Source organism: Tinamus guttatus, unplaced genomic scaffold, assembly GCF_059628265.1.
Source record: "Tinamus guttatus ecotype Peru unplaced genomic scaffold, ASM5962826v1 Tinamus_guttatus_pri_ptg000308l, whole genome shotgun sequence".
In the NCBI taxonomy this organism is placed as follows: domain Eukaryota; kingdom Metazoa; phylum Chordata; class Aves; order Tinamiformes; family Tinamidae; genus Tinamus; species Tinamus guttatus.
This window is the reverse complement of record NW_028288842.1, coordinates 1,106,252-1,133,131: the sequence shown is the minus strand read 5'-3', so window position 1 is coordinate 1,133,131 and position 26,880 is coordinate 1,106,252. Positions and strand designations below refer to the sequence as shown.

At 42.6% G+C, this 26,880-nt stretch overlaps 1 protein-coding gene across 1 annotated transcript in view; it reads left to right on the top strand.

Annotated features, from left to right (window-relative positions):
* IRAG2 (inositol 1,4,5-triphosphate receptor associated 2) overlaps window positions 1-26,880 on the top strand; it is a 35,272-nt gene that overhangs the window by 7,076 nt on the left and 1,316 nt on the right. Inside the window, exons 9-38 of the mRNA XM_088528458.1 lie at window positions 61-138; window positions 654-710; window positions 2,763-2,822; window positions 2,926-2,990; window positions 3,088-3,187; window positions 4,677-4,790; window positions 5,039-5,140; window positions 7,976-8,139; window positions 9,213-9,327; window positions 9,799-9,961; window positions 11,641-11,702; window positions 12,580-12,645; window positions 13,486-13,591; window positions 14,434-14,563; window positions 15,488-15,569; window positions 18,318-18,364; window positions 18,449-18,516; window positions 18,638-18,727; window positions 20,626-20,705; window positions 20,844-20,916; window positions 21,735-21,789; window positions 21,876-21,903; window positions 22,488-22,628; window positions 23,056-23,190; window positions 24,003-24,150; window positions 25,040-25,083; window positions 25,758-25,835; window positions 25,942-26,006; window positions 26,348-26,449; window positions 26,624-26,728. Coding sequence (XP_088384584.1) covers window positions 61-138; window positions 654-710; window positions 2,763-2,822; window positions 2,926-2,990; window positions 3,088-3,187; window positions 4,677-4,790; window positions 5,039-5,140; window positions 7,976-8,139; window positions 9,213-9,327; window positions 9,799-9,961; window positions 11,641-11,702; window positions 12,580-12,645; window positions 13,486-13,591; window positions 14,434-14,563; window positions 15,488-15,569; window positions 18,318-18,364; window positions 18,449-18,516; window positions 18,638-18,727; window positions 20,626-20,705; window positions 20,844-20,916; window positions 21,735-21,789; window positions 21,876-21,903; window positions 22,488-22,628; window positions 23,056-23,190; window positions 24,003-24,150; window positions 25,040-25,083; window positions 25,758-25,835; window positions 25,942-26,006; window positions 26,348-26,449; window positions 26,624-26,728 — 2,723 coding nt within the window. The remainder of the gene's footprint in view (window positions 1-60; window positions 139-653; window positions 711-2,762; window positions 2,823-2,925; window positions 2,991-3,087; window positions 3,188-4,676; window positions 4,791-5,038; window positions 5,141-7,975; window positions 8,140-9,212; window positions 9,328-9,798; window positions 9,962-11,640; window positions 11,703-12,579; window positions 12,646-13,485; window positions 13,592-14,433; window positions 14,564-15,487; window positions 15,570-18,317; window positions 18,365-18,448; window positions 18,517-18,637; window positions 18,728-20,625; window positions 20,706-20,843; window positions 20,917-21,734; window positions 21,790-21,875; window positions 21,904-22,487; window positions 22,629-23,055; window positions 23,191-24,002; window positions 24,151-25,039; window positions 25,084-25,757; window positions 25,836-25,941; window positions 26,007-26,347; window positions 26,450-26,623; window positions 26,729-26,880) is intronic.

Sequence of the window (26,880 nt, the reverse complement as noted above, 5' to 3'; positions counted from 1 at the left end):
TGCTTGGAAGCGAAATTGTTGATACATTTTATTGTGCCTAAACACTCTGCATCTTTTCAGAATATTAGGAATAGCCTGGACACTGATGGACTTCAGAAGAAGATTTTAGAGTTGTCTAAAACTGCAGCAGAGCTTCAAGTAAGTGTTTTAACTTTAGGAGGTACAAAAGCCTGCCTATAATCTACCAGAGGAGAAATCACCCCTCTGTAAGGTGGTAGATAACACTAAACTAGCAGAGAGCAAGAGTGCGCTGTACCTTAGCCATCATGATAGCTTTGACTAGAAAAGTTGCTCTTTGGAGCCTAGAAACTAAACTCATTTAGACAGGTCACGGTTCCATTCTTCCTCCTAAATCTTTAGGAAACCTTTTCCCTATAACTTGAAGAAATATTAGTAAAATAATGTATTGGCTGCTGTTGCTGAAACTGTTAGCCTGACTAGAAGAGACAGATATCACTGGGAGAACTGAAACATTTTTGTTTATCTGGGTGCAAGATTTTTTTCTTTAAAACATGTATGTAACATATCTAGAAAAGTTGACCTTGTAAAATAGGGATCACGATGCCCTTTTTTCCTTCCAATATGAGAGGAATAGACTTCTCTCATAGTACATGCAGATAACCAGAAAACTTTTTAATCTCTTCATACTTCAGATCCAAGCACATGACTATGAGACTATTGTGGTGAATAAAGAGGCAAGCCTGATCCAGGTTAGTTGTTTTTATTTTTTGTCTTGCTTGAAACTCCTGAATACAAGACACTGCTAAAAATCCAGTACAGCTCTCCTGTGGTACTGTTCTTTCTGATGTTCTTACACGACAGAACCTGATCCTATAAATGGCTTCAAAGTAGGCGAGATCTACTTTAAGAGCTGGGTATGAGTCAGCGTAATAAAGAGCTTCAGGATTTGGCTTTAAAAAATAAGATGTATTTAAACAAAGCAAACCTGCAAAACTCAGGAAAATGCACAGAAACTTCCATAAATGGGTGGGTAGAAGAATGTTCTTGCAGAAGACCTTTCCCCTTGTGTCCTTTAGTTCTGTTGCTTACTTGTTTGACTAGATGTGGTGATCCAGAATCCCACAGAAACACAAGTCTAAGCTTTTTCAATACTGAGGTGTAATTCCCTAGGCTTTGCTTAGGTAAGTTTCTGATGTTGTTTTTCAATTGTAGGCCTTGAAAACAAGAAGACATAAGATCCTGTAGGGACTTTGGCGTTCTCTAGCGTGTAACTCCAGTAGAGAGTTATATACTATAGTATATGCATGCAAGAGCCTTCTTTGCTAATTAAATTTCTGTTTAGCAGAATATGCTAAACTCAGCTGGTAAAGTATTTGACTGCTAATATCTCTACAAAAATGTTTGCAATTTGGGTTTGATAGTGATAAGAGAACCAAACTTCAGTGTAATCCAACTGATGTAAATATGGTACCTGACAATTTTTAGGTTTTGATAGAAGCAACTTCAGGATACAAAGGAAATTGACACTTTAGAGTAACTTGCAATTTCTCATCCTTGAATGTTTAAAGATTTCTGTGGCCCATGTAGTATGTTTCCCCTTTAAGAGAGGCTCATCAAACCTATTGACTAGGTGGGAGGTTTGAGTGCAGTCTGAGACTGCATGCACTTATAGATAAAGGCAACTTGTCTGCATAATTTTGAAGTGGTATGGAAAACTGATTTTTTTTGCTTGTTGGCATTAGGAACAAGAGTTTAACAACTTCCATAGATCTTGAGTCGAAGACAACTTGGATAAGACCAAAGGTCCAGGGAAAAGGATTGCCATGTTCTCAGCCCCAAACTACAGAAGATGAAAAACCATTTTTTAATTTTTATTTCCCCTCATTTTTGTTTTGCTAATGTTCAGCAACACAGGTTGTCTCCACCAAGAAAAACCTTGGAAAGTTGCTTTATAACTTTGCTTCCTCCTTGTATGTTTGCCTAATTTCTCATGTTTACTTCACCTTTTTGGAAAAACTTTAAGAATCTTTAAAGAGGAAGAAGCTGTAAAAGGAAGTAGAGTAAGAGCTCCTACTGCAGTCTCATATTTCATTTAAGGAATGCTCTGATGGTTTGTGCAGTGTTTTCTACCATAATGGCTTAACATGACTGCTCCTTTGCTACTATTTCAAGTTCCTCAGTCTTACTGTGAGGTGTGAAATTGCTCTGTCAGTCTTTCCATTAGATGATGCTTCATCTGTGGAGTACTACCTTCTGCACCTTTGGTCAGGAAACCTTATGAAAGCAAACCTGCTCAGGAACACAGTGCAAATTGTTTAGGGGGTCATTTAGGATTCTAGCTCATGCCAGGCAACCTATAGTCCAGGCTTTCCACCAAAACTCAAGTGCTTCTGTAGTTTAATCTGCAACTGCTGGTACAGAAATTAGGAGAGTAAAAGATATGTCTTGACACCTACAAAGAAGCTGTCTTTTTCCTTAGTTCCTGGTGCTGCATAAGAAAGTCTGAGTGTTTTCTTTTAGCTAATAGTGAGACAATTGACTCTATATTGCTTTAAATTTGTAACTATTTTTATCTTATGCAATCAGATTGTTTTTTCCCTCTCATTTCTGCATCCTTTTCTCCTTCCCAAAACAAAGCTGCCAAAGCACCAGAAAATGGATTGCTCAAATCTCAAATGTATAAGTTAATGTTGTGGTGTAGGATTGACTATAGTAACAGAGAATCTTAGTCACATACTAGCTCATTCAAGTCACTAAGTTATTTGTGCATTAAGGTTTTTCCTCTTCTGCAATTTTTGCAGAAGGAGCAGAACATCAAAGAACTGAAGTCAACAATTGTGGAATGTTCCTCAATAATAGAGGTATGGGACTGAATTTGGCTTCTCTCTCTATGGGAAAGAAGAGTGTGCATCTTCTACTTATTCTGTATGACAAAATGATTTTCTGACTTGATGTGTGTTCTAGACTTTGCGAGCTGAAAAAAATAAACTACTAGAGAATCTGCAACACATGCAGCAGGAACTGATCTCGTGAGTATTGTGAGCAAGTCCCAGAAGATATAGCTCACTGGACAACAAAAAGAACTGGTGTATTTTTCTTTATATGTTTTTCTTCTGTTTGTTTCAGAAATGGTCTGAGCTTCCCATTGATGTACAAGCTTAACAGCAATATAGTTGAAGGAACAAACTCACTGCACTGTGAGCTGGAACTTGCACAGGCTTCTGAGGTATGAAGCAAATCTTAAAGATTCTTATCTGGCTTATCTTGCAACAGTAAATGAGGAACAAAGCTCCTTCTCTGAAGATTGTTGGGTTGACTCTAGGAACTAGGATTGTTAAAATGTGAAGATACTATGTTGTGCATGTCAGATACTTTAAGATAGTTTATGGGCTTTTCATTGGACTATATGACCTACAAAATATAACTGAGATCTGGGATCATTTAGCTGGCAGAAGAACAGAGTGACGGGGGAGATAAGAATCTTCAAGTACACAGAAGGCCATTACTGAAGAAAGTAGTGGTCTGCTTTTCCTTGTGCTCCTTGCAGTGGACACACTCAATGATTATGAATTGCAGGAGGGGAAGTTGCTTTTTCCCTGAAGCCTAATCTAGTGAAAAGGACAATTAAGCACTGAAATGCTCTGCAGCCTTCTGAAGAAGGTGTTCTCATCTAATTGCTGCTTTAACTCACAGGTGTCTCTATAGGCAACATTTCCTCAGCATGAGTAGTAGAGACTGATCTCCAAGTCATGTCCTGTGTGGTTTGTTTTTGTTTTTTAATTGATTTATATTTTCCTTTTGGCTCCAGGTAGTTGCTTGAAAGAGGCATGAGAAGCATTCCTCTGAGCACAGGCTGCCAAAATCCTAGGGCTGCACTGAGCCTGTTTGTTTTGATGCTGTAGTCCCTTACAGGGGACACCTGCCAGGGGGGTTGGCTACTCTTGGGGCCTATGCTTTTGGAGGGCTGGTTTACCGTTCTCCCAACTTTCCAGGATATTTGGATAGGGAGCTATTCATAAGCTACTTATTTTTGTAGGTTGGCTGTTTGTTTGTTTTGTGTAGGGCTGCTTTTTTTTTTTTTTTTTTTAATGGCTTACTCTTTCAAGGCTGCTTCCATAAAGACACTCCCTCAGGTCCTGTTCTTCTTAATAGTATTGTCTTGAGATAAAAATTGTTCAGCAGAGCTGGTGACAAAGGAAACCAATTGCAGTGTCTTTTCTTGTAAGATCCAAGCTGGCATGCTGCTACTTGCTTTAGCATTTGCTGTGCTTACACTGTATTTGCAAAGAAGATGTAGCACTTGGGGGAGGTGAAAAATCTACCAAAGGACTAAAAATACAGGCCCAGAAATAAGAATTGACTGGTCAGGTAGCTCTGCTTCAGAAGCAATATGTATTATTTTACTGCAATTTGCACAGCAGCCTGTTATATGATCTCTACTTATTTCTCACTTGGTAAATACCACTTAACTGATGATAGACTACCACTTGCTTATTTTGGGCATGAAAACATGTGTCAGGTCATTCAGCAGTTTCTTTTAAATCCTCATGACATGATGCTTTTGAGAAGCCTTTGCAAGCTTCAAGTTTGCAGTAGCTCTGACCTTCTGGTAAATACAATGCAGAGATACTTCAAAAAAGTCTAAATGTCACTGATGCTTCTTTGTAGTAAAGAGATGTCAAAATAAGCTAGCTGACTCTCTTCTCTCTTCAAAGCTTACCAAGACTGAATGGTCATCTCTGGATGAAACACTGGACCGTGAAGTGTTGTTCTTGCTTCAAGGACCCGAATATGCTGGGGAAAAATTTAAGACTATTATGCAAGAACTGGTCAGTGGCATAGCATATTATGTTCTTTTTTATCAGGCTTTTAATTAGGTCTTCTCCAAGAAGTCTAAAAAGATCAGCCTTTCTTTCGAAACATTGAATAGCTTATTTCTTTGAAGGGATGTGCATGCTCTACCAAAGTCACTTGGCACCTACTTAGTGGTAACAATTAAAGCTTGTAAAACTTTGGACAACTTTACATCAGATTAGTACTTGAAATGCTGTTATTTCTTTAACTTTTTTTTTTTAAGCTTCTTCTTGCTGAAGAGCCAGAGAACCTTGTCATGACTACTTTACAATGGGTGGAAGATCTTGATGTTCCCATCAAGCAGGTTTGGGAGAGAAAGCTTGTAGTAAGTAATTCTAATTCTGACACCACCATCTTGAATAGTGGGCCTGTGCAAAAATTTTAGACGGGTGCCTTACTGTTGTGTGCTACTTACACTACTTGAGGTCCTAGCGATCTTGTCAGGGTCAAGTAAGACTATAAGGAGAGAATAAGTGTCTTCTAGTGTAAATTCTTGCTGGGGAAGAGGAGAAATGATAGCTTTGAACTCAAATGCTGTGTTTTTTCCTGACTAATCTGTGCAAAATTTCACTTTGCTTCAAATTATGCCCCAAGGAAAGGGTAACTGAAGCAAGTGGTAGACAGCAGCACTACATATTTTGGGAGTTACAAAGCTTTTTTTTTTTTTTTTTTTTTTTTATCCACTGTCTGCATTGGAATAAAAGCTGTGCAGTTAGGTGCCAATGTACAGTGCTATTATGTAGCTTCATCAAAACTATAGTCCAGGTTTCCCTTTTTCATGTTTTCCCTTGTGATGTACTTGAATTCATGACTAAGTAGTAGATATTTTCACCACCAAGAAGGGGAAGGCTACTTTGTAACTGAATTTCCAAATTAAAGCCATCAGAGTTTGGTTTCTTCTCCTTCTGTTGGCCAATCCTCATAAAAAGCTTCTACAAATACATATTTTACAACTTTAATCTTGCATAGTGCTTTTAATGTTCCTCATACTTCTTGTGGGGCTTGAGAATTAAGACTTGTGGTCAAAGCAACTGTGTGGTGAGAATAACTTCTGCATGTGGGAGCCACAGCAGCCTGTGGACAGGACTCTACTCTCTTGCTCTTGTCCCTCCCCTCCCACGTAGCAGCACTTTCTCAAATGTTTTTCTTACTGTTTATAATTTCTCTCTAACTTGTTCCTTCCTACTAATCTATGGAAAACATTACACTGTAAGTTAACACCGTCTTTGGATGCCTTACTAGACTCAGACCCAAATTCATCCTATTTAAGTAACAGCAAAAGACACCATAGTGAACACACTGCTGTAAGATGTCTGCTTTTAAGCACAGTGTTCAACTTTTGGTATGGGTGTTAGAGTTCATAATGGCAATTAAATCCTGTTCTGACCCACAGACAGTAATGCAATAAACTGAGCTAATCAAGGATAATAAGGATGATCAAGATAATTTAAAAATAGAAGGTCACTTGCTACTGTAACCCTTCAGAGTGGGATGTGATTTTAAAGTACTGTCTTCACCTAGCTAGAACAAGATATGTATGTGCAAAATACTGTGTGTATTGATGAGCAGCAGTAGCTTTTAAAAACATATATATATAGTAGTGAGGGTAATGACTTGCTTGCCTTTTTTCCTGCTGGAAGACTTGAGTTTGCCACAACACACATGGGCCCTAAGCCTGTGACACTTTTATTTAAAAACCATGCCATTTCTAATGGCAAGGGTCGCCTGTCCTAACGGAGAAAGGGATCTTTAGGATGTGGGTATTTGCACATGCTCACGCTGCATGACATTGCAGTAAATGGATCAAAAGAGATGGTTCAGCCTCCTTTTGTAATGTATTCCTTAATGTGCCACCCTTCTCTGTGGCATATGGATATAAAACAGCATCAGGATGGAACCTGAAAACAGGTAAGGAAATCTGTATTTGCTGGAAAGAGGCTTTCCCCTTTGAACTAGTGAAACATTCTGGAAATTTGAACCTTTTCCCTCACTGACCTTTGTTTCACTCTTGCTAAGTGATTATTAAAAGTTGAGCTCTACAAACTGTGTGCCCATGTGAACAAGGCGCCTCTTTCTCAGTACTGCATACTGCAAGTCACTGTTAAGTAACACAAAGTAACACTGCATCCTCTGTTTCTAAAGACTTCATTTTTATCTACTCCTTTTTGCTACTCTCTCCCTGCAAAAACAGGGGTAAAACTGAAAGTCTGTGGCCCTGGGATCACCCTTGGGTGCATTTCATCTGCTAGATGTGCAGGAGAATGGCTGAAGCTTGGGTTTCTCATCTTCCTACCACCTCCTCAGTCATTCCATACTTAATTTGGCACCAATGGGCTTGCAGGAGTGCTTTGAGGAAAAGGATCATGGTAGTTTAAAGTGACCATTTTGGGGCTTCATGAAAGTTGGGCATTGTTAGAACTTTCACCTTATGAAATATGTATTTTTGTTATGTCTGGGCAACTGGTAATGGAGGCTTTCCAGGGCAGACTGTAAAGAATCTCATGTGTCGTGTCTTTACCTGTCTGTTAGTGCATATTTGCCAAAATGTTATTTAACTGTATATATGCTTCACAAGGGACAAACAGGAAAGATGACTGTGTTCCCTAGCTTTTCCTGGAAAGAAAGACTAGGAGTGTCCTCTAACTCGGAAATGACTTTTTCAAAAAAGTGTCAAATGGGAGTAGCATAAATGGGTTTAAGTTTTGAGTGTGGAAACTGTTGAGTATTGCTCCATTGAACTTTAAAGTCCAGTGCTTGGCGGGAGCCTAACCTGTCTCCTCCTGCATCCAGTTGGGGCAAGGAGTCAGAAGGGTAACAAGTTTTCAGGTTGTTTCATTAACCTGTAGCCTGAACCAAACGCTACTCCAAATGATTCAAAACCCAACTTCTCCTTTGTAAGATCTCTCTGATCAAGCAGCTTCCTTATCTCCCTGCTATTTTTCCGGCCCTTCCCCCAGCCAAAGGCAGCATAAATGTAGTTATGAAATCCTTTGAGCCCCCCACCTTCGGTGCAGTGTCGCGCTGTGGGCAGTGTTGGATAGGGGTGGCTGTGCTGTGGATGGTGGTGCTAGGAAGTTCTCTTCGTGTGACTGGTGCTGGCCTGCCCTGTGGCTCTACTCTTCCTCTAACTATGTTGCAATTCAATTTCCAACCCTCACAGATTCTCAAGCAAGAGCTAAAAGAAAAGAGAGAGCTTTGGGTCCAGAAACTTCATCTCTTAGAAAAATACAAGGAATCCGTAGATAACGATTTTATTAGAATGGCAGGCAACCTGAGGCGAAGCAAGACAGAGCAACTTCACCTAAGGAAAGAGCTCTCTGCCAGGTACCTCTTCAAAGCTCTTTGCTTTTTAATGACCTGAGGAACAAAGATCACTGACTTCTGAAGGGTTTGTTTCACAAGGGAGAACTATCTGCTGTCCTGGGGCCCGGGTCTCCTTTTAGTGTCACTTTGCATTATGTGGGAGTTAAGGTTGGTGTACGGAGTAATGTTGATCTTGGAGATGTCTCTTAAAAACACCAGGGAGACCACAGACTGAGCAGGTGTGTTTTTTTTTTTTTTTTTTTTAAACAGGTGCAACTCTTTAAATTGCTGGTTGCATATGAGCCTAGAGATTTGTAAAACAGACTTGCAAAGATCCTTGTTTTTGGTGACATTTGCTAGCTCAAGTCAGTATGCTGTCTTAATTTTAGTGGTGTGACCTCAACCTGTCATTAAATATGAAAATACAGTGTTAAACTTCAATTTATTACTATGTGGTTCCTGTTCTGCATTTTTGACGTTAATAATGTGTCTGCTTGGTTTTGGTGCCATAATCTTCAGTCCTTTGTCTCCCTTCCCTATATCCTCAGATGCTCAGGAAAGGAGCCAGGCAAACTGTTTCTGCCAGAACAATTAATCTTAATTTGCTGTCAAGCCAAGCTTATTCAGTCATTCTTCTACCATCCTTAGCCAAATATGAATACCTGCACGTATGCCTTTTACCTGGGGTGGCAACATGAGCAGCTTCCCAGGGTTTGGCATCCCTGGGAGTGGATGCTGAGGTTTGGTGCACGAAGCTCTCGCCCTCTGGCTAATCCCTGAGCTCCCACTATGGTACCCAGCACAGCCCTTGCCCTGCTTAACCAGGGAGAAGCCAAGGGAAACATCCATCCCCTTCCTCCTCGAAGAGCTTTCCCTGCCTGCTGGGCTGAACTAGGCTTAGCAAGAAAAGGGCGCCTGGCGCTGGGTCCTGGGGCGCTGCGTGGCGGCGGGACACGGCGCTCCGTGCGCCTTCTCCTCGGACACGGCGCTCCGTGCGCCTTCTCCTCGGACACGGCGCTCCGTGCGCCTTCTCCTCGGCTCGGCCGCCTTGGGGCGTCAGTAACGGTTGTGGTTTGTGCTCTCACACCCCGCAGGCAGCGTGAGGTAGAAGCTGTCAAACAGTTGCAGGAAGAAGCTGCTGGCCAGGCAGAAGCCTTGGGTTTAGATCTAGAAAAAGCTACAAGGCAGCTTGAGGATGCCAACAGAGAGGTAAGGGACCGTCCAGCTCTTTTTCTGCAAAAGAAAAGTGTGTGGGAGGGGAAAGGCAGGGGGAGCAGCAGATGCAAAAAGCTACATGCAATGCATTGCTGCTCTTAGGAAAGGAAATCGCATGTTCAGTATGGAGCGCCTCGTTGCAAAAGTGGAACCAGCAGAGGAAGTAAAATTTGAGGGGGTGGTGACAACAGTTTGCTGATGAAAGAGGCAGCATTGCATATTTGTGGTGGCTTTAAAAAAAAAAGAAAAAAAAAAAGAAAAAGAAAAAAAAAAAAGCCAAAAATAGCTTCCATACAGTCCACCCCACTGTGAAAATGCAGAAGTTCAGAAGGAGCTTTATCACTTCCTAAGAGAGAACAGATGCACTTTGGTTTCACTTGCAAGAACTATAGAGGCTTCTTGTGCTAGCCAGGCTGCTAGCTCTTTCTTTTCTTTCTTGGTTCTTAAATATTGTTTTGTGCTTAGGCAAAGGAGCAAGTTGAGGCATTACGTTCTGCTTGCGAAGAAGCTGCCTCCCTGAAATTCAGGTTAAAGGAAGCCATTTCTGAGCAGCAAAAACTCCAGAATATGAATGCAGCTTTAAGGAGCACTTGCCACTTGCTTCAGGAGAAGATGGAAGAGCAGAAAAGTGAGTAACTGCTGGCACATGCCAGCACATTTTTTACTTTGGAATGGGCAGATTTTTTTGTGGCTTAACCATGGAAGGGGGGGGACAGGACTGACCCTTAGGGCTTCCTGTGGTAAAATGCTCCATGGGAAGCTCTCTTCCCATTAAGAGGAGGCATCTGGACTCTGAGTCAGAGGGATCCTGCTGAGTGGGTGTTGGGCTGCACCAGACCTGCAGAGCCTCCTAACACCATCCCCAATAGCAAGAGGAGAAGGAATGACTCTAGGTGGCACTTCCTCCCTGGAGATGCTGTTCCCACACCTGAATATCCCACCTTGCTGCTGCCTGTTTCCCCTCTTCCTTAGGCTTCCTGCCTTCTGCTCGCTGTTCAGGTTTGCCACGTATTCCCAAATAACTGTGGTGTATCAGGCTGTTCTCCCCAGTAGATGCCATTTGTGTCACTGTACTCCGTGCATGTGCAAAATTTGCACAATTTTTGCACTGAAACTTCGTACTACTTGTCCATTCCTTAACATCGATGTCTCAAAAGCTCGGACAAGTAAGAAAGTACCTGTCTGGTTCCAGCACAGGTGGCTTTTTCTCTCCAAAGTCGGGAAGCGTCTGGCACTTAATGCGCCTGCTCATGGTGCTCTCCTGTTTCCTGCTTCCTCCAAACTCCGAGTTTGTTGGCCAGCAGCAGGTCTCCCTCCAGCTCTGAAAACACAGCTTTTTCTGCAAAGCAAGTTACCTCAAAGCAGAAGGGAGAAAGATGCTGTAGTGGCTTTAAGCAACACAAACCCTCTCCCAAATCCTGAGTGAGATTCTGGTTTTAAATGAGTTTAGAGGTTTTGCAGGGTTCTCTTTCTATATTGAGATAGCAAGAAACCTGTAGAGCTGTGGAGATAATTTTGAGATACAAGGATGAGAGTAGCATGGAGGACCTTTCTCCCCTTCATCATTAATCTTTAAAAACTGAGAAATTAGGGAACCTGTTGGCCAAGGAAGGTGCTGCCCAACCAAAGGCAGCCTGGCACGGCTGCTTCTACATCTCGGATGTCTCATCCTGACTTGCTGCCAAGTGCTGCAATCTTCATCCACTGAAAGCTGAATAAGCCCTTGGGAGTTGGGTTTTGCACTGAAATGATAGTGTTAATCTTCTCTTCACAGCTCTTTTTCGGGAGTGTGTGAAGAGTTAGGGAGTAAATGCTGCAGTAAGACTTGTATCAAGCTAGAAGCCTCAGCAGGCAGGCCCTCGTGCTACCCAACTTTAACAGAGGATGCTTCTAGGTTTTAAGCATAAAGTAAAAGCCACTTATCTTAAATCTTCCTAAGAGGATGTGAAGTTGGAGAGGAAAAATACTTTTCTCCACCAGAAAACTGTAATGGAATCCTCCATTTCCATAAGGAACTGTTGCACCTTGATATAGCCCTGATATAGGGAAACATCCTCTCCATTATAGCAAAATAAGAGGAACATAACCACACAGAGGGAAAAGTAATCGGTGTTTCCTAAATGGTGCAACTTGCTAAATGAAATGCACTTTTCCATTTCTTGTAAAAACTCCTGTAGGTAACTAGCCCAATGCAGAGTGCGATTGGTCTGTGGTAGGCAGTAGTAAGGCTTAAAGATGCTGTTGTGCCTATGTGCTTGTTGCCAAGTTTTAAGGAGCCCGTTGAGATTTGTGCGTGTCTCTTCATAGTGACTCTTAATGAGCTGAGGAGGGAAGTGCTTAAAGGGCGACTCTCTGGATTGCACTGCCAGGTATGAGGCTTGTCTGGTGGGGGAAGAGCAGCCGTGCACAGGAGGGCTCTGGGGGAAGGACACGTGTCGCGGGGCCGAGCTGCAAGCAGTTCGGGAGCACTTGGTTCCTTTTCTAGCGCGTAACTGGAGGCCAAACAAACTATTCTATGACAGATACATAACTGTTCTCCCTCTTCTGGGGGGAAAAAAGAAATGAACTGGAGCTTAACTGGGAGATGGGGAAGCTTTCTCTGATGCATTGGTTTGACTCGTCTCCTATGGGCAGCCTTCACTTCTGCAGGGTCTTGAAAATCAGTGCAACGCTTTGTTTTACTGCCTATTCCAATGCCTCAATGTCACAAATACATTACTATACTTACCTTTGTACTCCTCTGTGGAGATAGTTTGAAAACTATAAACCCCAAAGATTTTGCTTTCAATAATCAAAAAAAAAAAAAAAAAACCTTTCCCTTTTGGGGAAAAGGGGAGGGGGAAGATATTGTGGGAAGAACCCTTTTTAGTCTCTGCCATCTCTAGTAAGGAATACTACTAGCTCAGAAACTGAACGGTCTGGATTTAACAGAATAGCAAGGTAATTAAATCCAAATACAAGATCCTACGTTGTATCCTACATTGCTACAGGGCATCAGAGGAGCTGAATCAAAACTGTGCATCAGATTCATGTGATTAAAACTTGTACTTTTGCAGGAAGGTCTGCAGAGCTAAGGGCTAAAATTAGCCGAGGGAAACAACTGGCACAATTCTCTTGGTAGCTTGGAAAGATAAAATTCTACTTCGTACATAATCAGTAGTACAATGCTCTTTTTTCTTTTTTCTTTCTTTTTTGGCTTTTTTCATTTATGACTGCCTTCCTTAACCTGTTTCTCTATTGTAACAGAGCACTGTAGATGAAGAACCTGATTATAGCCTGCTGCCCACATCAACTGAGCCTGCAAAAGGGAAGGTAAGTGGGGGTTTGCTCTGCCCACTGCTGAATCTGCTGAAATGGGGCATTCTTGTTTATGCTTGTTAGGGAGCAGAGGAGGGTGTCAGGGTCATGACCTGAAGTAAATAAATGACTTTCTTTGCCAGAAATTCTGCCAAGCTAAACACCCAACAAATCTGAGATGTCTGCACTGAGATGTACACAGAGGTATATTCAAAGCTTTAGTTTCTTACTGCTTCTGAACAGTCACTGTGACAAAATGCAGGAGCAGCTCTAGAAATCCCCTTTTGGGAGGGATCAGAGGCAGAAGATAGAGCTCCATGTTCCCCCATCTCTTCCATTTTTCATCATTCACACTGCATATGGTCAAATGCAGCTGAGTAGGTGTTGCCTCAGGAGCTCCTCTCAGCCACAGTCAGATGAAACTCTTCACTGCTAAACAGCAAATAACTTATGTGCCTTTTGGGATGGGAAAAGCCATCCCAAAAAGTGTCTAGGCATGTGTCAGTCACTGAGCAAGTGTTCTCCATCCCTGCCCCACTGCTGGTTTGGCCTTCCTGCAAGCAGGAGAGAAGATACATCCCTGCTCTGCCTGTCCAACCTATTTCCCCCTTTCTTATCTATCTGGAACCAGCATGTCATGTTGAAATTTGGATTATTCTACCTCTTCCTGTATCTTTTCCGTCCATTATGGATCTGAGCTTTTCTAGGCAAAATACAGCAGATGATCTGTTTGTGTAACTGTCAATATTATGTTATGCAGATGTAACTGCTGGGGGTGCAATTTTATTGGTTTCTGTGTATTAATGTATTAAAAATGACAGAAAAATATTATTGCTCTCTGCTTCTTTTTAGCAGCTCTACCACTCTGAAAAACAGTGGATTGAGGGACTCAGCTTGTGCACTGAGCATTTCGGAACGCTGCCTTTGGATATTTCATGCTGGTCTCTTACACCCCTGTTAGGTAAGACTTGCTGGTAATGACTTTTTTGTCTCTCTCTTTTAAAATAATATAGTAGTGTTGATAGATGATCTAGAACAACCCTACCTGCACTAAACGAAGAGTATTGAAGTAAACCGTACGGGAAATTGTTCTTCACAAGGTGCCCTTCACCGAAAGAGCCTCTCACCAAGCCTCAGTGAGAGTCCAGACTGGGGGGATGGGAACTATTTTGGCTTTATTTTTGCATGTGATGAATGAGGCTCACTTGTGCTTCTAAGACTCTTAAAGGCCTAAAGATGTTTTTCTGTGAGCCCCCCTGAAGTCGCCAAAAGCTTTTGAGCTGTTGGTATGAATCATACTTTCCAGTGAGTTCCTGACAAGACTTGCCAGCCTGAGCTAACAGGCCCTGGGCTACGTTATTCCCATCAGCCTGTAAGTTGTTACATAGCGAGATATCAGCCCTCAGAAAGGCTGTTTCAGTGCACAAGCTTGGAGGGTAGTTTCCGCTTGCTGCCATGTCCCCCTTCGGTCACAGTTAAGGCCAGGTGTCTATGGTTTGAACCAATAAAGTGCTGCTACCAAAAAATGTCCTCAAACTATCCCACTGTCATCTGCCACATAAAACAATGACACTTCTGCCACATACAGAAGTTTCCATAACCTGATGATATCTCCAGATGTTGAAGACTGACAATAGCTCTTCACCTAGCTCTTTCTTACCAAGATAGAGCTGCCTTATTATAAAACAGTATTATGGTGGTTTGTCTCTTGATTATCTTAGACTTGTGGGCAAAAACTCCTATAAAATGCTACATCTGAGTTTATGTATTGCCACTGTTCTTCATGCCTGTATCTCTTAACAGATGCTCTAGCCTTGGAAAGCTCATGCCCTCGTAACTCCCCTGTGTCGGTCTGGCATCCCCACTGCAAGTGGAGCTCTGTCTGCTGCATGTCTGAGACCTTCAGTCTGGATGTGACACCAGCCGAGTGGAGGTAAGATCCCAAAATAACCTCTTGGGGATGAAGGAGAGAAGAGTTCATGTGACATAGCTTGTTCCAGGTGCACAGGGAGAGTTCAATGCTGGGATATTGATTTTAGGAAATACTGGACTCTGATCAGCTAGTGGTATTTCTGGGCAATGTTTTTCCTTAAGGAATCTGTATCTCACAAGGTTAGTCCTGGAACCTTTCTAATGCAGTCACCTCCCAGATTTGGTGAGGGTGTTTCTATTTCTTGCTGGAGAGCTCAGACATAAGGCAGGTATTCTTGTGGCTGTTTTTGGTATTTAGCTCAACGCTTTTATATTGCGAACCAAAATCCTATTGGCTTTGAGGGGTCAAAGATGTGGGCCTGGGTGCCACCCTGTGCCGCATGCTCCAAGTGTCCCTGCTTGAGCAGGGGGTTGGACCAGATGAGCTCTGAAGGTTCCTTCCAATCTCAACCATTCTGTGATTACTTATCTGTTACAGAGCTTATGATGGGAATGCTGAAATTCTGCTTATTGGGCTGCTTCCTTAAGCTTTTCAAATAGAGATAGAAGTGTTTGAGGCTGTGAGAGGTCTCTAATAATTGTAGATGAATACTTGGAGAACAATAAGGATGTTGCTCAGAAGAGGAGCTCAAGGCAGGCAGTGTGCAGTAAAAGTCTTGGCAGCTCTTGAAGTTTTGTCATGGAATCTTCTGTAGGATTGGGCAGCCTGGAGGAGGTTGTGAGAAGGATTGGGTTTTTTGTTTTAATTTTTGTTTTAACTATTTAGTGGAGGAGGAACTGTAAACTTCTATTTCTCTGGGAGACCAGCTGTCTGACTATATAAATAATAGTGAATTCAGTTGTCATGTGCTTAAGGGAGGCGGGGGGGAAGGCAATATATTTCATTGTTGTTTAGGCAATATGCAAATAAAGTGTGTATTGCCAGGTGGAAAATACGCTCTGCTGGTAACTGTGCTGATGCAGATCTTCCTGTTTCCATTACAACGAAGGACTACTCGCTGGCTGAGGTGAGTGCTGTCTCTAACACCCCAGATGTGGTTTTGGATGGGTTCAAGTGCTTGTTAGTGCTCTGCAAAGAGCCAGGTGCTGAGCAGCTACCAACTGGCACCACTCCGAAGCGGAGGAGCAGGCATCAGTCGGCACGGAGCTGCAATCCCTTGTTTCATGGGGCACCCTCTTTTGGGCACATCCAGGAATACTGCAGTTGGAGCCAAGTGTCCTGATGCTCGTGCCCATCAGGATCATGGTTCCAGCTAGGAGCTGGTGCTAAGGAATATTTTAAACGTGCCTTCAAGGCTTGTTGCTTTGGCAGTAATGATCAGCCCTGCCTGAGTGACTTCACTTTTTCTATCCACCTGTGAGAAACCACAGGATGTTTAACTTCTGAATGTTGCTTTTCTGTGCACTTTCTCCCACGGCTGCTAAGGAACATCTGGAGGGGCTGCTCAGGGCTCGCTGTGGAAATCCAGGCCTTGCCCGGCTGCCCATGTGTATTTTGAACGGGCATTGCAAGCACCAGTCCTGGTGCTGCTGGTGGCGATGGGAAACCATGGGTCAGCTTTCCATAAACCTGGAAATAACCTTTACAACACCACAAGCGGGTGGCCTCGGGCCTAGCCTGGCTGGCACGTCACCTCTACCTGCAGCAGTCACGGGTTGCGGTGGCAAATCAAGGCAGGAAATGCAGCGAGAGTGAAAAGCAAGAGTGGAGGGGACGCTGTGGTCACAGCCCTGAGAGGCAGGGCAGGCGGGGAGCTGCCTTGGCCTTGCTGTGTCCCCAGCTGCTGAGAAGGGATCCCCGTGGGGGCTCTCGCGCTTCCCAGCGCTTCTGGAAAGCGGCAGCCCTGAGAAGTTGTTTGAAATGCCCCTGCTTGGGTGCTCTGAATCTCTCTGCAATCCAAGTGGGCCCAGAAATGTCCTTTTCCTTTGCTGATTTCTGCTTGCCCCCCGCCCCCCCCCCCAATCCCTTCATGTGAATGTTGTGGAAGGGAAAAAAAAAATAGAAGAGCTTCCCAAAGAGAAAGCAAACTGGCTGTGTACAGTACCCACTCTAAAAAGTGACGTGCAGCAAAATTTGAATATCCTTGTTTAATAGGAAAAGCCTTCCTAGGCTTTTTATCACACTATGGGTGAGATGCGTTTGATCCAGCCCTTCAGCATGTAAGTAGTCTTGGCTATTTCACCAAAGCTTTGTCACTGGAGGAGCTACAGGGATATTTTATAGGGGAGGTTTTTGTGACAGCCAGATGAGCACTGGGCTCTCTATACTTGTTTGAATTTAGAAATGTGAAAGTTATACCATAGTCTAAAAAAATCCATATGCTTTATCTTCACAATATTAATGCTTGTCTGGGGGAAGCTCTACAAGACTCTTGCCAGAATTTCTCTGCCGTGTGTACAGGACAGTGAAATGATTCAAGGATGGAGAGGAAGTGTGACTGGGATTCTGCTGCAGGATCTTACTGATACAGTCCTTTTCAGAGGAGGAGGGACCCTTGCAACAAGCTTGTTTATCTAGACTGTGGATTAATACTCTTTTCTTTCTCTTTAATCATACTTGCCACTGTCCAGCAGGGACTTCACAGTGCTAATAGCTACTACAGGGTTTAAAAATTGGCTTGATGATTTATCTTCTTTCATTGCAAGCAGAAATCGCTGATGCTGTGATCATGTGCAGAAGGAGAGAGCGCGTAGAGTAATACCTGTTGTTTTATTCTGTTCTAGGTTGTGTGAGGCTTTGGTGGGAAGCATATTTCTATGCTTTATTTAGGTTCTTTTCATTCCTACATGCTATTGTCTTTTCTTCTGGTCAGAACAGGGCAAATGCAGTGTTACACTTCCTTCAGCTTTAACAGAGAATTCAAATGAGAATAAAAATATCCTGGATTTGCATTAGAGGAAGCATCCAGCTGGCTGGAGCAGAGATGACCTCTGATGTGGGGAGAGGGAAAGAGAAAGCGCTCGCTGATGGGGGAGCAGCCAGGGCTCTCCTCCTAGTGCCTTGGTGGTCTAAGTGACCTGGAATTATCTGGGGGAAAGCAGGAAGAATGCTTTTCCCCCTTGGCACACTGATGTACTCGAGGATGTTGTCAGAGCCATAATGTAGCAGGCGAGGGAACACAAGCAAAGCTTCTCATAAGCCTTATCCACTGAAACCCTGCAGGCCTGAAGCCTTCTGAACCAGGTGATGGTTATTAAACACAAGCCTCCTACAAAGATGAATGCTGAAGCTTACAGGGCAGAATGCAAGTTTCCAAATCATCTGTTCAGGCAAAACTACCTGAGTCACATAGCTGTGTGAAACTCTCTATCCCACTTTGTGCAGTTCAAGACCTTGAAAATGGGTTAAAAATACAAACTAACTCTACCTTTATGGAGCACTAGGATAGAAAGGTGGTGGTGTGGTAACATGTGCTTTGTCTTTTGGATAGGTGCTAGAAACAAAGCATGAAGTCAGGGACCAGAATTTCTCAGAAACTCCATATTTAGAAATACAAGATTTCTGCTGGGAATTTTCACTCCCAAGTTGTATCGTGCTGTCATTTAGCTTAACGTGATATCATCACCTACATTTTATGCATGGTGGTGACTATAGACTAACAATGGAATCTGCAGCTCATTACTAGCTAGCTAGTTTTTTCTCTGCTGAAATATTTGGATGCAGCTGAAGGAATTATTAAAACCTCGACTTAGATATTTTCTACTTGCAAAGCAGCCCTTTTCCTGATGCTATTTTTTTTCTTTTTTCCTTTAAGATGACCAGTGCAGAGCCATCCACATCAGCGAGTCTGATCACATCCAGGTCAGCTTTTGTGCAAGTATTTAAAAACGTCTCTCAAGGTCATATAGTATGTATAAGTAACTGAAAATAACTTTGTTTTGGCAGTGATCACTCTGCATCCTGTGCAGAAGTAGTTCTGGCAACCTCTTCAGAAAGCATCACAGCAGTAACAGGTGAGCACTTAGACTGGGGCGCAGAGATCTGCAAACTTGGTGCTGAGAGCCTTGAAATAGATGCCCGAGGCCTGTGCGTTTCCTGGCCAGTAAGCGCTCTTGCTGTTGACTCGTGTTACAGACTCTCTTGCTATGGAGGAAAAACCCCTTGGGCACTCACATGCAAAAGAGGAAGAGGTGCCAACTTCTGTAGCAGCAGAGAAAGGCAGTGGTAAGGATCCAGCTGGTTCTGTACTGGTGCAGTGGCTGCTGCAGCCACACGGGCGTTCGTGCAAGCAGCAAACACTTGCTTCCAGCATGTCTTTAAAGTGAGGGAATGTAATAAGCCAGGTAGCTTAATAACAGCTTTTGAATTGCTGCTGTTGCAAATACTTAGCCCTGCAAGTGCTCTGCAGTCTCCTTGAAATTTGTGGGTCTGGATGAGGCTCTGCCTGCTTGTTGGGAGCCTGTTGGCCAAAGGTAAACATGAAACTGTGATGCTTGCTCAGCTGGTTGAACATTGTGCTGGTACTGAATGCCAGGCAACTCTGGGAAGAGAGAGAATCTTTTCATGGGTTTTGAAAAGTTTGGTGGCAAGTAATTGCAATAAGTAGCACTTCCCTTTTCTCTTTCAAAATGAATGTTCAGAACACGAGAACGCAGGAGACGTTTGTGGATGCTTTTTGTCTTTCCCGATGGCCATGTATAGCTAGAAAAAATATATATATTATTAGATCTGACTGTATTCCTCCCTCACTGACAAACTAAAAGCAAAACTAAACTGGAGTGCATGTGTATTTGAGCTATTTTTTAAAAAAACTTCTAAGTAACAGGGCAGAGGGTGATTACAAACAAGCACTCATATATTAGCCCTTACCTAAATATAAAACTTCTGTCATCACTTCTTGTGTTTTTGTTTCTTTCTATAGTCTTCCTGAAGTCTAATTCAGTCTCCTGCCATAAATATGGCTTCTTTCTACTAACTTGCCTCTGCAGTTAATTTTCATACGTGGTGCGGATGCCTTTGGCAGGGCGGAAGCAGATATGCAAAATGGGCCAGAAGGGGTCTAGATAGCCCAGAAGTCCAACATCCTGCTCCCTGCTGCATGCCATGAAATAGGAAATGTTTCTAGTATTAAGATGGAGTTATAGATGAATGTAAGCTTGTGGTTTTTAGTAGTACCATACAGTGCCTCCTCAGGGCGCTGAGGATCCGGGTCAGATACTTGGGGCTGCTGCGATAGCAATGAAAGGGAGCATTATGAAAAGGGTGGTGCTAAAGGTGGCACTTTAAAGATGAATGGAGAAAGCACCTCTGTGCTTTCAAAGCTGTAAAACTTTGGGGTTTCCTTTCTTGTTGCCATTTCTTTGGCCTGCATTCATGTACTTATGACTGTGTAAACAAAGAAACCTTTCAGAACATCTATAAGGAATAGATTTCTCCTGTAGCGGGAGAAATTGGTGCGACTCTGATGCTTTCTTCAGTTTTTGAAATATGTAAATATACTGTCAATAGCTGCCTTTGTGGAGGGTGCTCTTTTAAGGTACAAGAGGACAGTGCAAGTTTCAGAATAAGTTTGAAGCCTGTCTTGAAGTGTCTAAACCACATGCTTTCCAAAACTTGGTTGTACTTGAGCAACTCTATAACAGCAGTTCTGAGTGTGTAATGTTTTTGACTACTTTCATACTGGAGACACTTGAAGATAATTACAAACATTTATTTCTCTTGTTGGTTTGTGCATGGGATTTTTTACTTTATACATTCCTATCTTTCTAAAAGTCAGACAACAATTAGTTACAAGCTGTCTCTTTAAGCAAATGCACAAAAAATGCATGGAAATTTATTCATCCAAGCGATAGATCCAATTCTGGCTGTAGTTGTTCTTGTAGAATTGCAAGTATTATAGTGGCACTATCTTTCTCTATCCCTGTCTGGTGTTGTGTGTTTGTGGGTGTGTGTGTTTTTTTTTTTTTTTTTTTTTTGCTGCTGCCTCTCTTCCTTAATGTCCTCTCTTGGTAATTGCTACAACTTGTTTTAGACTTCTTGACCAATGGGTAGTACTCTGGGTACTGGTGCATTGGAGACTTTTGTTTTGTTTTTATCATTACACTTGGAATGTTTCTCCCCAGGAACTGATCTGTCGAAGAAGGAATTCCACCCTGTGACAGAAGAACATGAAACACCTCAAAAAGCTTTAAAGCAAGATCTGGTAAGAGTACTGGTGACATGGAAACATCCAACTCCTTTGCCTGAGCAGTGAGGCAGAGCAGAAGGGAAGAGGGTCTGGAGGGTCCCTTGGTACTTTCTGTGTCTATTCCCTTGGTATATTTACCCTTTGTGCCTTTAGGAGATGGACCAGGAAAAGGAAACCAAAAAGGAGCAGAGTGAGGAAGCACTGCCCATGGTTCCCAGTAGGAAAGGTAGGAGGATCTTGCTGACTGTTTGTGTAACACCTTGGAGCACATGTTGTCTCCTGTGTCAAGAGCAGTGTGAAGTGCTCCTGAGAGCTGCTTGGGCACACCAATTGCTAGAGTGTGTGTGTGTGTGTGCTGGCTTGTGTGGGTTTTACTTGGGGGAGGAGGGGGGGAACTGTAGCTGCAGTCAGAAATCAAAATGGGTGAGAAACGGAGGAAGGGAGTGCTGAGATGTTATCATGCAAAAACCTGTTTCTCCAACTCCTACAGATACTAATCTAACCAGCTCCATCCTCCTCCAGATAGGAGGGAGAGAATTTCTTCAGAGCTGCTAAGGAGTTAAGATATCTGAAACTGAGTGCTGGCATACTTGTCCTCCCAAAAAGCAGCTCCTAAAGCAGCTTTCTTTGTGCAAGGTAGAACAGGGTGTGATGTGAGATAACAACAGGGAGATGTTTCTACTGAGCTACACTCGAACATTTCCAGTCTCGCAGCCACCTCAACTCTTGCCCTTGGAGTTCAGCAGGTGCTAGTGAGAAACCTGTGGCCTGGGAACTTAAACCAAAGCCTATAATTAAATGTTCTTGAACTAACTGCTTGGCCATTGAAGCCAAGAAGCAATTGAGGTTTAAGTGACATTGCTGGACTGTCTTACTGATGTTCTAGTCCTAATATGCGCCAGGGTATGCAAAGTGATTTTTACTGATAAGAGCTTAATCCAGGAAGTTTTAAGTGACTTCTATTTGGGCTTCATACATATTTTTTACAGCCTCTTTAGCATTTTGTTTCTTCTTGTCTCAAAGCATTTCTTTCCCTCTTCTCAGGGAGCTCACCCAATGCAAGTGGTATTAAAGGAGATAAAACAAAGCAAAATGACCCGTAAGTGTGTTTGACTTTCAGTGACCACCTGCATGTATAACTTAAAGCTGCAGCCTGTTACATAACTGTCCCTCCTTTTCCTACAGCGACTCTCCTAATGAGAAAGAGGTGGAGGTAAGTCTCAGCTGCTCCTATTTCTAAAAGCTTTGGACAGCAGAAAGATTTTTGTAGATAAAGCCTGATTAATCTCTCTTTGTATGAAAGACTGATGCTTAGTAGCTTAAACTTGTTTTTTGTCAACTGGCTTCTGAACCTGTCTTTCAGAGCCCTGTTGGTATAGATAATAATCCGCTGCATTGAGCTGGAATTTCTGAGGGGATAAGAGGGATAGAAGTGGAAACCCATAAAAATAACTGAAATATTTGTCACTATAAATAAATAAATAAACTCTTTCCAAATGTGGAAGAGCATAGTTATGACTTATACCTAGGCAGAAGTGTGCTGATTTAAGGCAATATCATCCAAGCTTCCAGATGCTGCCCACTGCCAGGAGATTACCTGTTCTGACTGCAAATGTTTCCTGCATCACTACAGGTGGGGGGACTGGCAAAAACCCTTGGCTTTGGGGTGTAAAGTCCCCTGCTAGGGTCATAGGCAGTGTTTGCTTTCTCTTCTGTATTCCTAACTGTATGCAAATCTACTTAGTAGACTTCCGTATTACTTGTTATGTTCTGAAATCTTTTCCTTTTCCACAACAGGCTGAATTTCTAAGGTTGTCTTTAGGTTTCAAGTGTGACTTGTTTACCTTGGACAAGAGAGTAAAGCTTGAAGAGAGATCCCGAAATCTGGCTGAAGAAGCCTTGAAAAAGGAAATCACAGATGCTCTAAAACTGCTAGAGGTTAGCATTGGCCAGGCTGCTAGAGTGGGTGGAACAAATGGTTGTTGAATTTTCTTTTTGATATAACTTTCTTAGGTTTTATCTTATTCTGAGCAAGTCTGAACTTGGGTGATGCACTTGAGATGCTAAATCTTTCTCATATATTAAAGGGTAGCCTTCTTCATCCAGTCATACTGTATGTCCAGGGAGTGGGGACTGTGCAAATGCCTGGGAAGAACCTGTGTCTTCAGAAGTTGGTGTTTTATGCTAGGTAAACTGAAGTCTCTGCCCACTGTCTGCATCGAGTTCCAGTGACTGAGGATGCTGGATGCTGATCCTGGGACTGTCTAGGCCTGGGGGAATTGCCTTGGCCTTGTCACTCGGGTTCACCTCTCCTTCTCAAATAGTTGCTAACGTTTTTCTGTTCTTGTCTTCAATGTGCCTTTAGGCTCTGGTTCCTTTGTGCGAAGAAGACAACCAAGCACAGGAGATTATTAAGAAGCTGCAGAAAAGCTTGCAGTTCCTTGGCCAGTATGCAGTCCGTGTCGCCAGCAAAGCAGAGATGCTGGGAGCTATTAATCAGGTAACTGCTTCCAAGTAAATGTATTTCACACACAGTTAAAGGCTTCTAGATGAATAAGGACAGTAGGGCCTGTTCTTGGACCTTGGATTCCAGAACTGGATTTGGGGATCTTGGTGTGTAACAGTTATGTTTCCTATGATATAATCCTGACTTTATCTTTTTGGATCTTTGCTTGCATTATTACTCTTACAGTGCCTAGGAGTCCTAATAGTAGGCATTGCACTGGCATAGTGCAAAAACAAACAACAAAAATATAGTCCTCACTGAAGACTTTTCAGGACAGGGTTGTGTGTGGTAGACAGTACAAAAAAAAAAAAAAGACAAGGCAATAATAATAGTTTTAATGCACTACTGATAATTTTCTGCCCTACAGAAGGGGTCGTTATGGGCTTTGCTAATGCATTTGAGAATGTTAACATATTGAAACGTGGGTCTGCTCAAACATGATGATGTGTAAACAGCAGCATGAAAATATGATTTGGCAGCAGTAGTGGGTGTGTGGTGGCAGCTGAGATTGGAGATGATGGAATGAGATGGTGAGGGGCTGCAAAGGCTCAGAAGATGAAGACTGTAGCCTGTGCTAGAACAGGGGAATCCTTGGAGAAAGGGGAAGACATTGAGCCTGGGCATGTGCTGAGAGATTATGTTGTAGTGCAACTTTGAAGGGGTGTATGAAAATGAGGGTGTAATAGCATCATGATGCAAGATAGATTATTGGGGAAAAAAGTCTTCTCAAAATCTAAACATCATTCAGTTCCTCAGAGTCATTCTTCTTTCTCCTCCTCCTTGCTGTGTTGCACTTGCCCTGTTAGGAGAGCCGGGTCAGCAAGGCTGTGGAAGTAATGATCCAGCACGTGGAGAACCTGAAGCGCATGTACACCAAGGAACACGCCGAACTCGAGGAGCTGAGACAGGTCCTGCTCCAGAATGAGAGGTCATTCAGTTCCCTTGGAGATCAAGGTAACCAGGAAAAGCTGCTCAGCCTTTCCCTTTGTAGGGCTTGCTGGGCAGACCCTTGTCTAGTTAAAGCTCAGTGTGGTCACGGGATGGGCTATGCAACTGCTCTTTTCCTAAGGATGGAGTAAAAATCAGCAATATACTAATAGTGTTAGAGACAGCTCTGAAATTAGACTTGTATGTAAACTGTCAGGAATCTCTTTGCAGGGAGGGAGAAAATACCACACATATGGGGTAGAGGTCTGGCTTTTAGAGAGTGCAGTGTTGTGTGACTGTCTCGCTCCTTGTGAGCAATAAATTTGGATACTTTCTCATATTGGAGCTTTCCTGTTGGCTGTTTTTAGGTATCTGAGTTTTTTGATTCCTCCAGGTTATTCTTATGGGCGGCCTCTGCCCTCCTTTTCTAGATGTAGGGATTGCAGGTTCCTTAAGTGCAGGTGCTCTGAATTTGCCCTTTAAGCAGATGGTAGTGGTCAGCTTTCCAGATAATGGTGTGTGCCTGTGCCTTTGCAGGGTAAAAGGGAATGTATCTTAAACAAAAAAAGAGCAACTGTGCAGACATACCAGTAATGTCCCCTTGGGGGTGTTTTGAATCATGTGCTGCTATCCCTTTATTTTTGTCTACAAACTGCTACTGTCTATAAGAGAATGGTCTAACAGAAGGTTGAATTGATAATAGTAGAATATTTTTAGCAACAGAAATAAATCCTTGCAGAGGGTGCATAATGATGCATGGATGTTATCAATTCAACAAATAAAGTCTTCCTCTGAAATCTTTCAGTACTTTAAGTACTTATAAAAGCATTGCAAAGTCAATCCCATAATTGCATGTAATGCTCACTGCTTTTCTATTTCCTCCTCTTCAATTTCTCATGTTTGATCTTTTCCACAGATGAATCTACAAATAAGAAGCTACCAAATTCTCTTAACTTCAAGGTATGACCCTACAACTTAACACAAAACTTAATGTTAATTCTGTGCCTTTTATTTGTGTTGTCATGACCTGGTGCTTTGTGGCATGTGCTTGATTTGGGGGGGGAGGTGGTTTTTGTCTTTTTTTGGTGTGTGTATGTGTGTGTTTGTTTTTTGTTGTTTTTCTCCTTCAAAAATATGGGCTGATCTCACCAAACATGAGCATATATTTTCAGCACCACCACCCCCAGCAGAAAACTGCATATGGTCCCACTTAGAGCTGCTGAAATGTTCCCAGAAGTCAAAATGGTCTCACTTTCATGTACTGGCTAAGAAATACTGTTCACATGTGGTGTTCTCAGGGTGTTTCAGAAGGTGGGCTCAGCACAGTGAGCTGAAAATAGGTGGGAGCAAGTCAAAAATGACTGCGAAAACTCCTGTGAGCATTGCTGTGTGAATTTGTTCACTTGTTTTAATGCTCATGTTTCCTGGAAGTCATGTATCCAGGCTCCCTCTAGGTTGTTAGGAAGGGGGAACTGTGAAAAGGAGCTGCCTAAACGCAGGCGGCTTGGGCTGTGTTTGTTTTAATGTGTCACTACTTAAGCTTAAGCCTAAGCTGGCTTCTGTTCAGTTTGTGCAAAACTGCCAATATGTTATGTGATCAGTAACTGGGCCAGTGATGCCTGTTGTTTGCACAGCCACCATCATCGCTGCGCAGAGTCAGCCTTGCGACGCTGCCTCGGAGTGCTGGAAATGCAGGAGTTGGGTTGCCACTGGTAAGTCAGGAGTCCCAAACAGCGATGAGGCATTCTGCCTTCTCAAAACTGGCTAGGTTTACATGTGATAATGCAAATGTAATACATGGTAAAACTTCTCATTTAGGCCCAGCTAAATGAAATGGATGGAGACGAAAGGAGTGACAAGTTCAACAGGAGACCAAGCAGTTGGTAAAGTTCCTTGGTTTAAGTCTTAGCTTGAGCTGAAAAATACTTAATCCTGTTCTATGTCTGTATTAAGCTGCTTGAGGTATAGTAATATTTAGGCAATCCCTTTTCCATTAGCTTTACATGCTTCAGTAGCTGACTAAATGTTATAGATTTTTAATAGATGATACAACACTTATAAACATACTTGGACTGCAAGACAGTCCATGTGTGTAAGATAACAGGAAAACCACTCTGAAATGTACTGTACAAAGCCTGTTTCAATAGATAGGCTGTGTCTAGATTTCTTGTTTCCCGTCAAGTGTCTAGTTGGAAATTAAAGTAAATGTCTTAAAACATGACAGGGGACGACTAGGAGCAAAGCAGAATGAGAAGCGTCCTTCACTACAGCGATTCATTAGCACATACTCCTGGACAGAGTATGAGGATGAACGTTCTGAAACCAAGTAAGTTCAAAAAAAATACATATAAATGTGTGGTAGGGTTTTGGATTTGTTTTGTTTTCATGTGTTTAACAACTGTTAATTATCAACCACTTGATGAGTGTTAAGTCAAGTTATTGTGCACTTTTAGCAAATTTAATGCTTGATAGAAAGTCTTGGATCTTTTGATGCTTTCAGCAATGAGGAGTCAGAATCACCTCCTGAAGTAGAAGAGGAGAAAGCAAGGAAAGAAAGTATCTCTGAAAAAAGGAAGTGTCCATCAAAATGGAGCCTCGAGTCAGCGTAAGTCTTCCCATACAAACTGTTAACAGTTAAAGGAGTGACTGGGTGGTGATGGACAGAGGAAGAGAAAGGTGAACCTTTAAAATTTTGGTACTAAAAACCAAATAAATAAGGAATAAGAAATCTCAGGAGCCAGAGAAGCCCCCTGACAG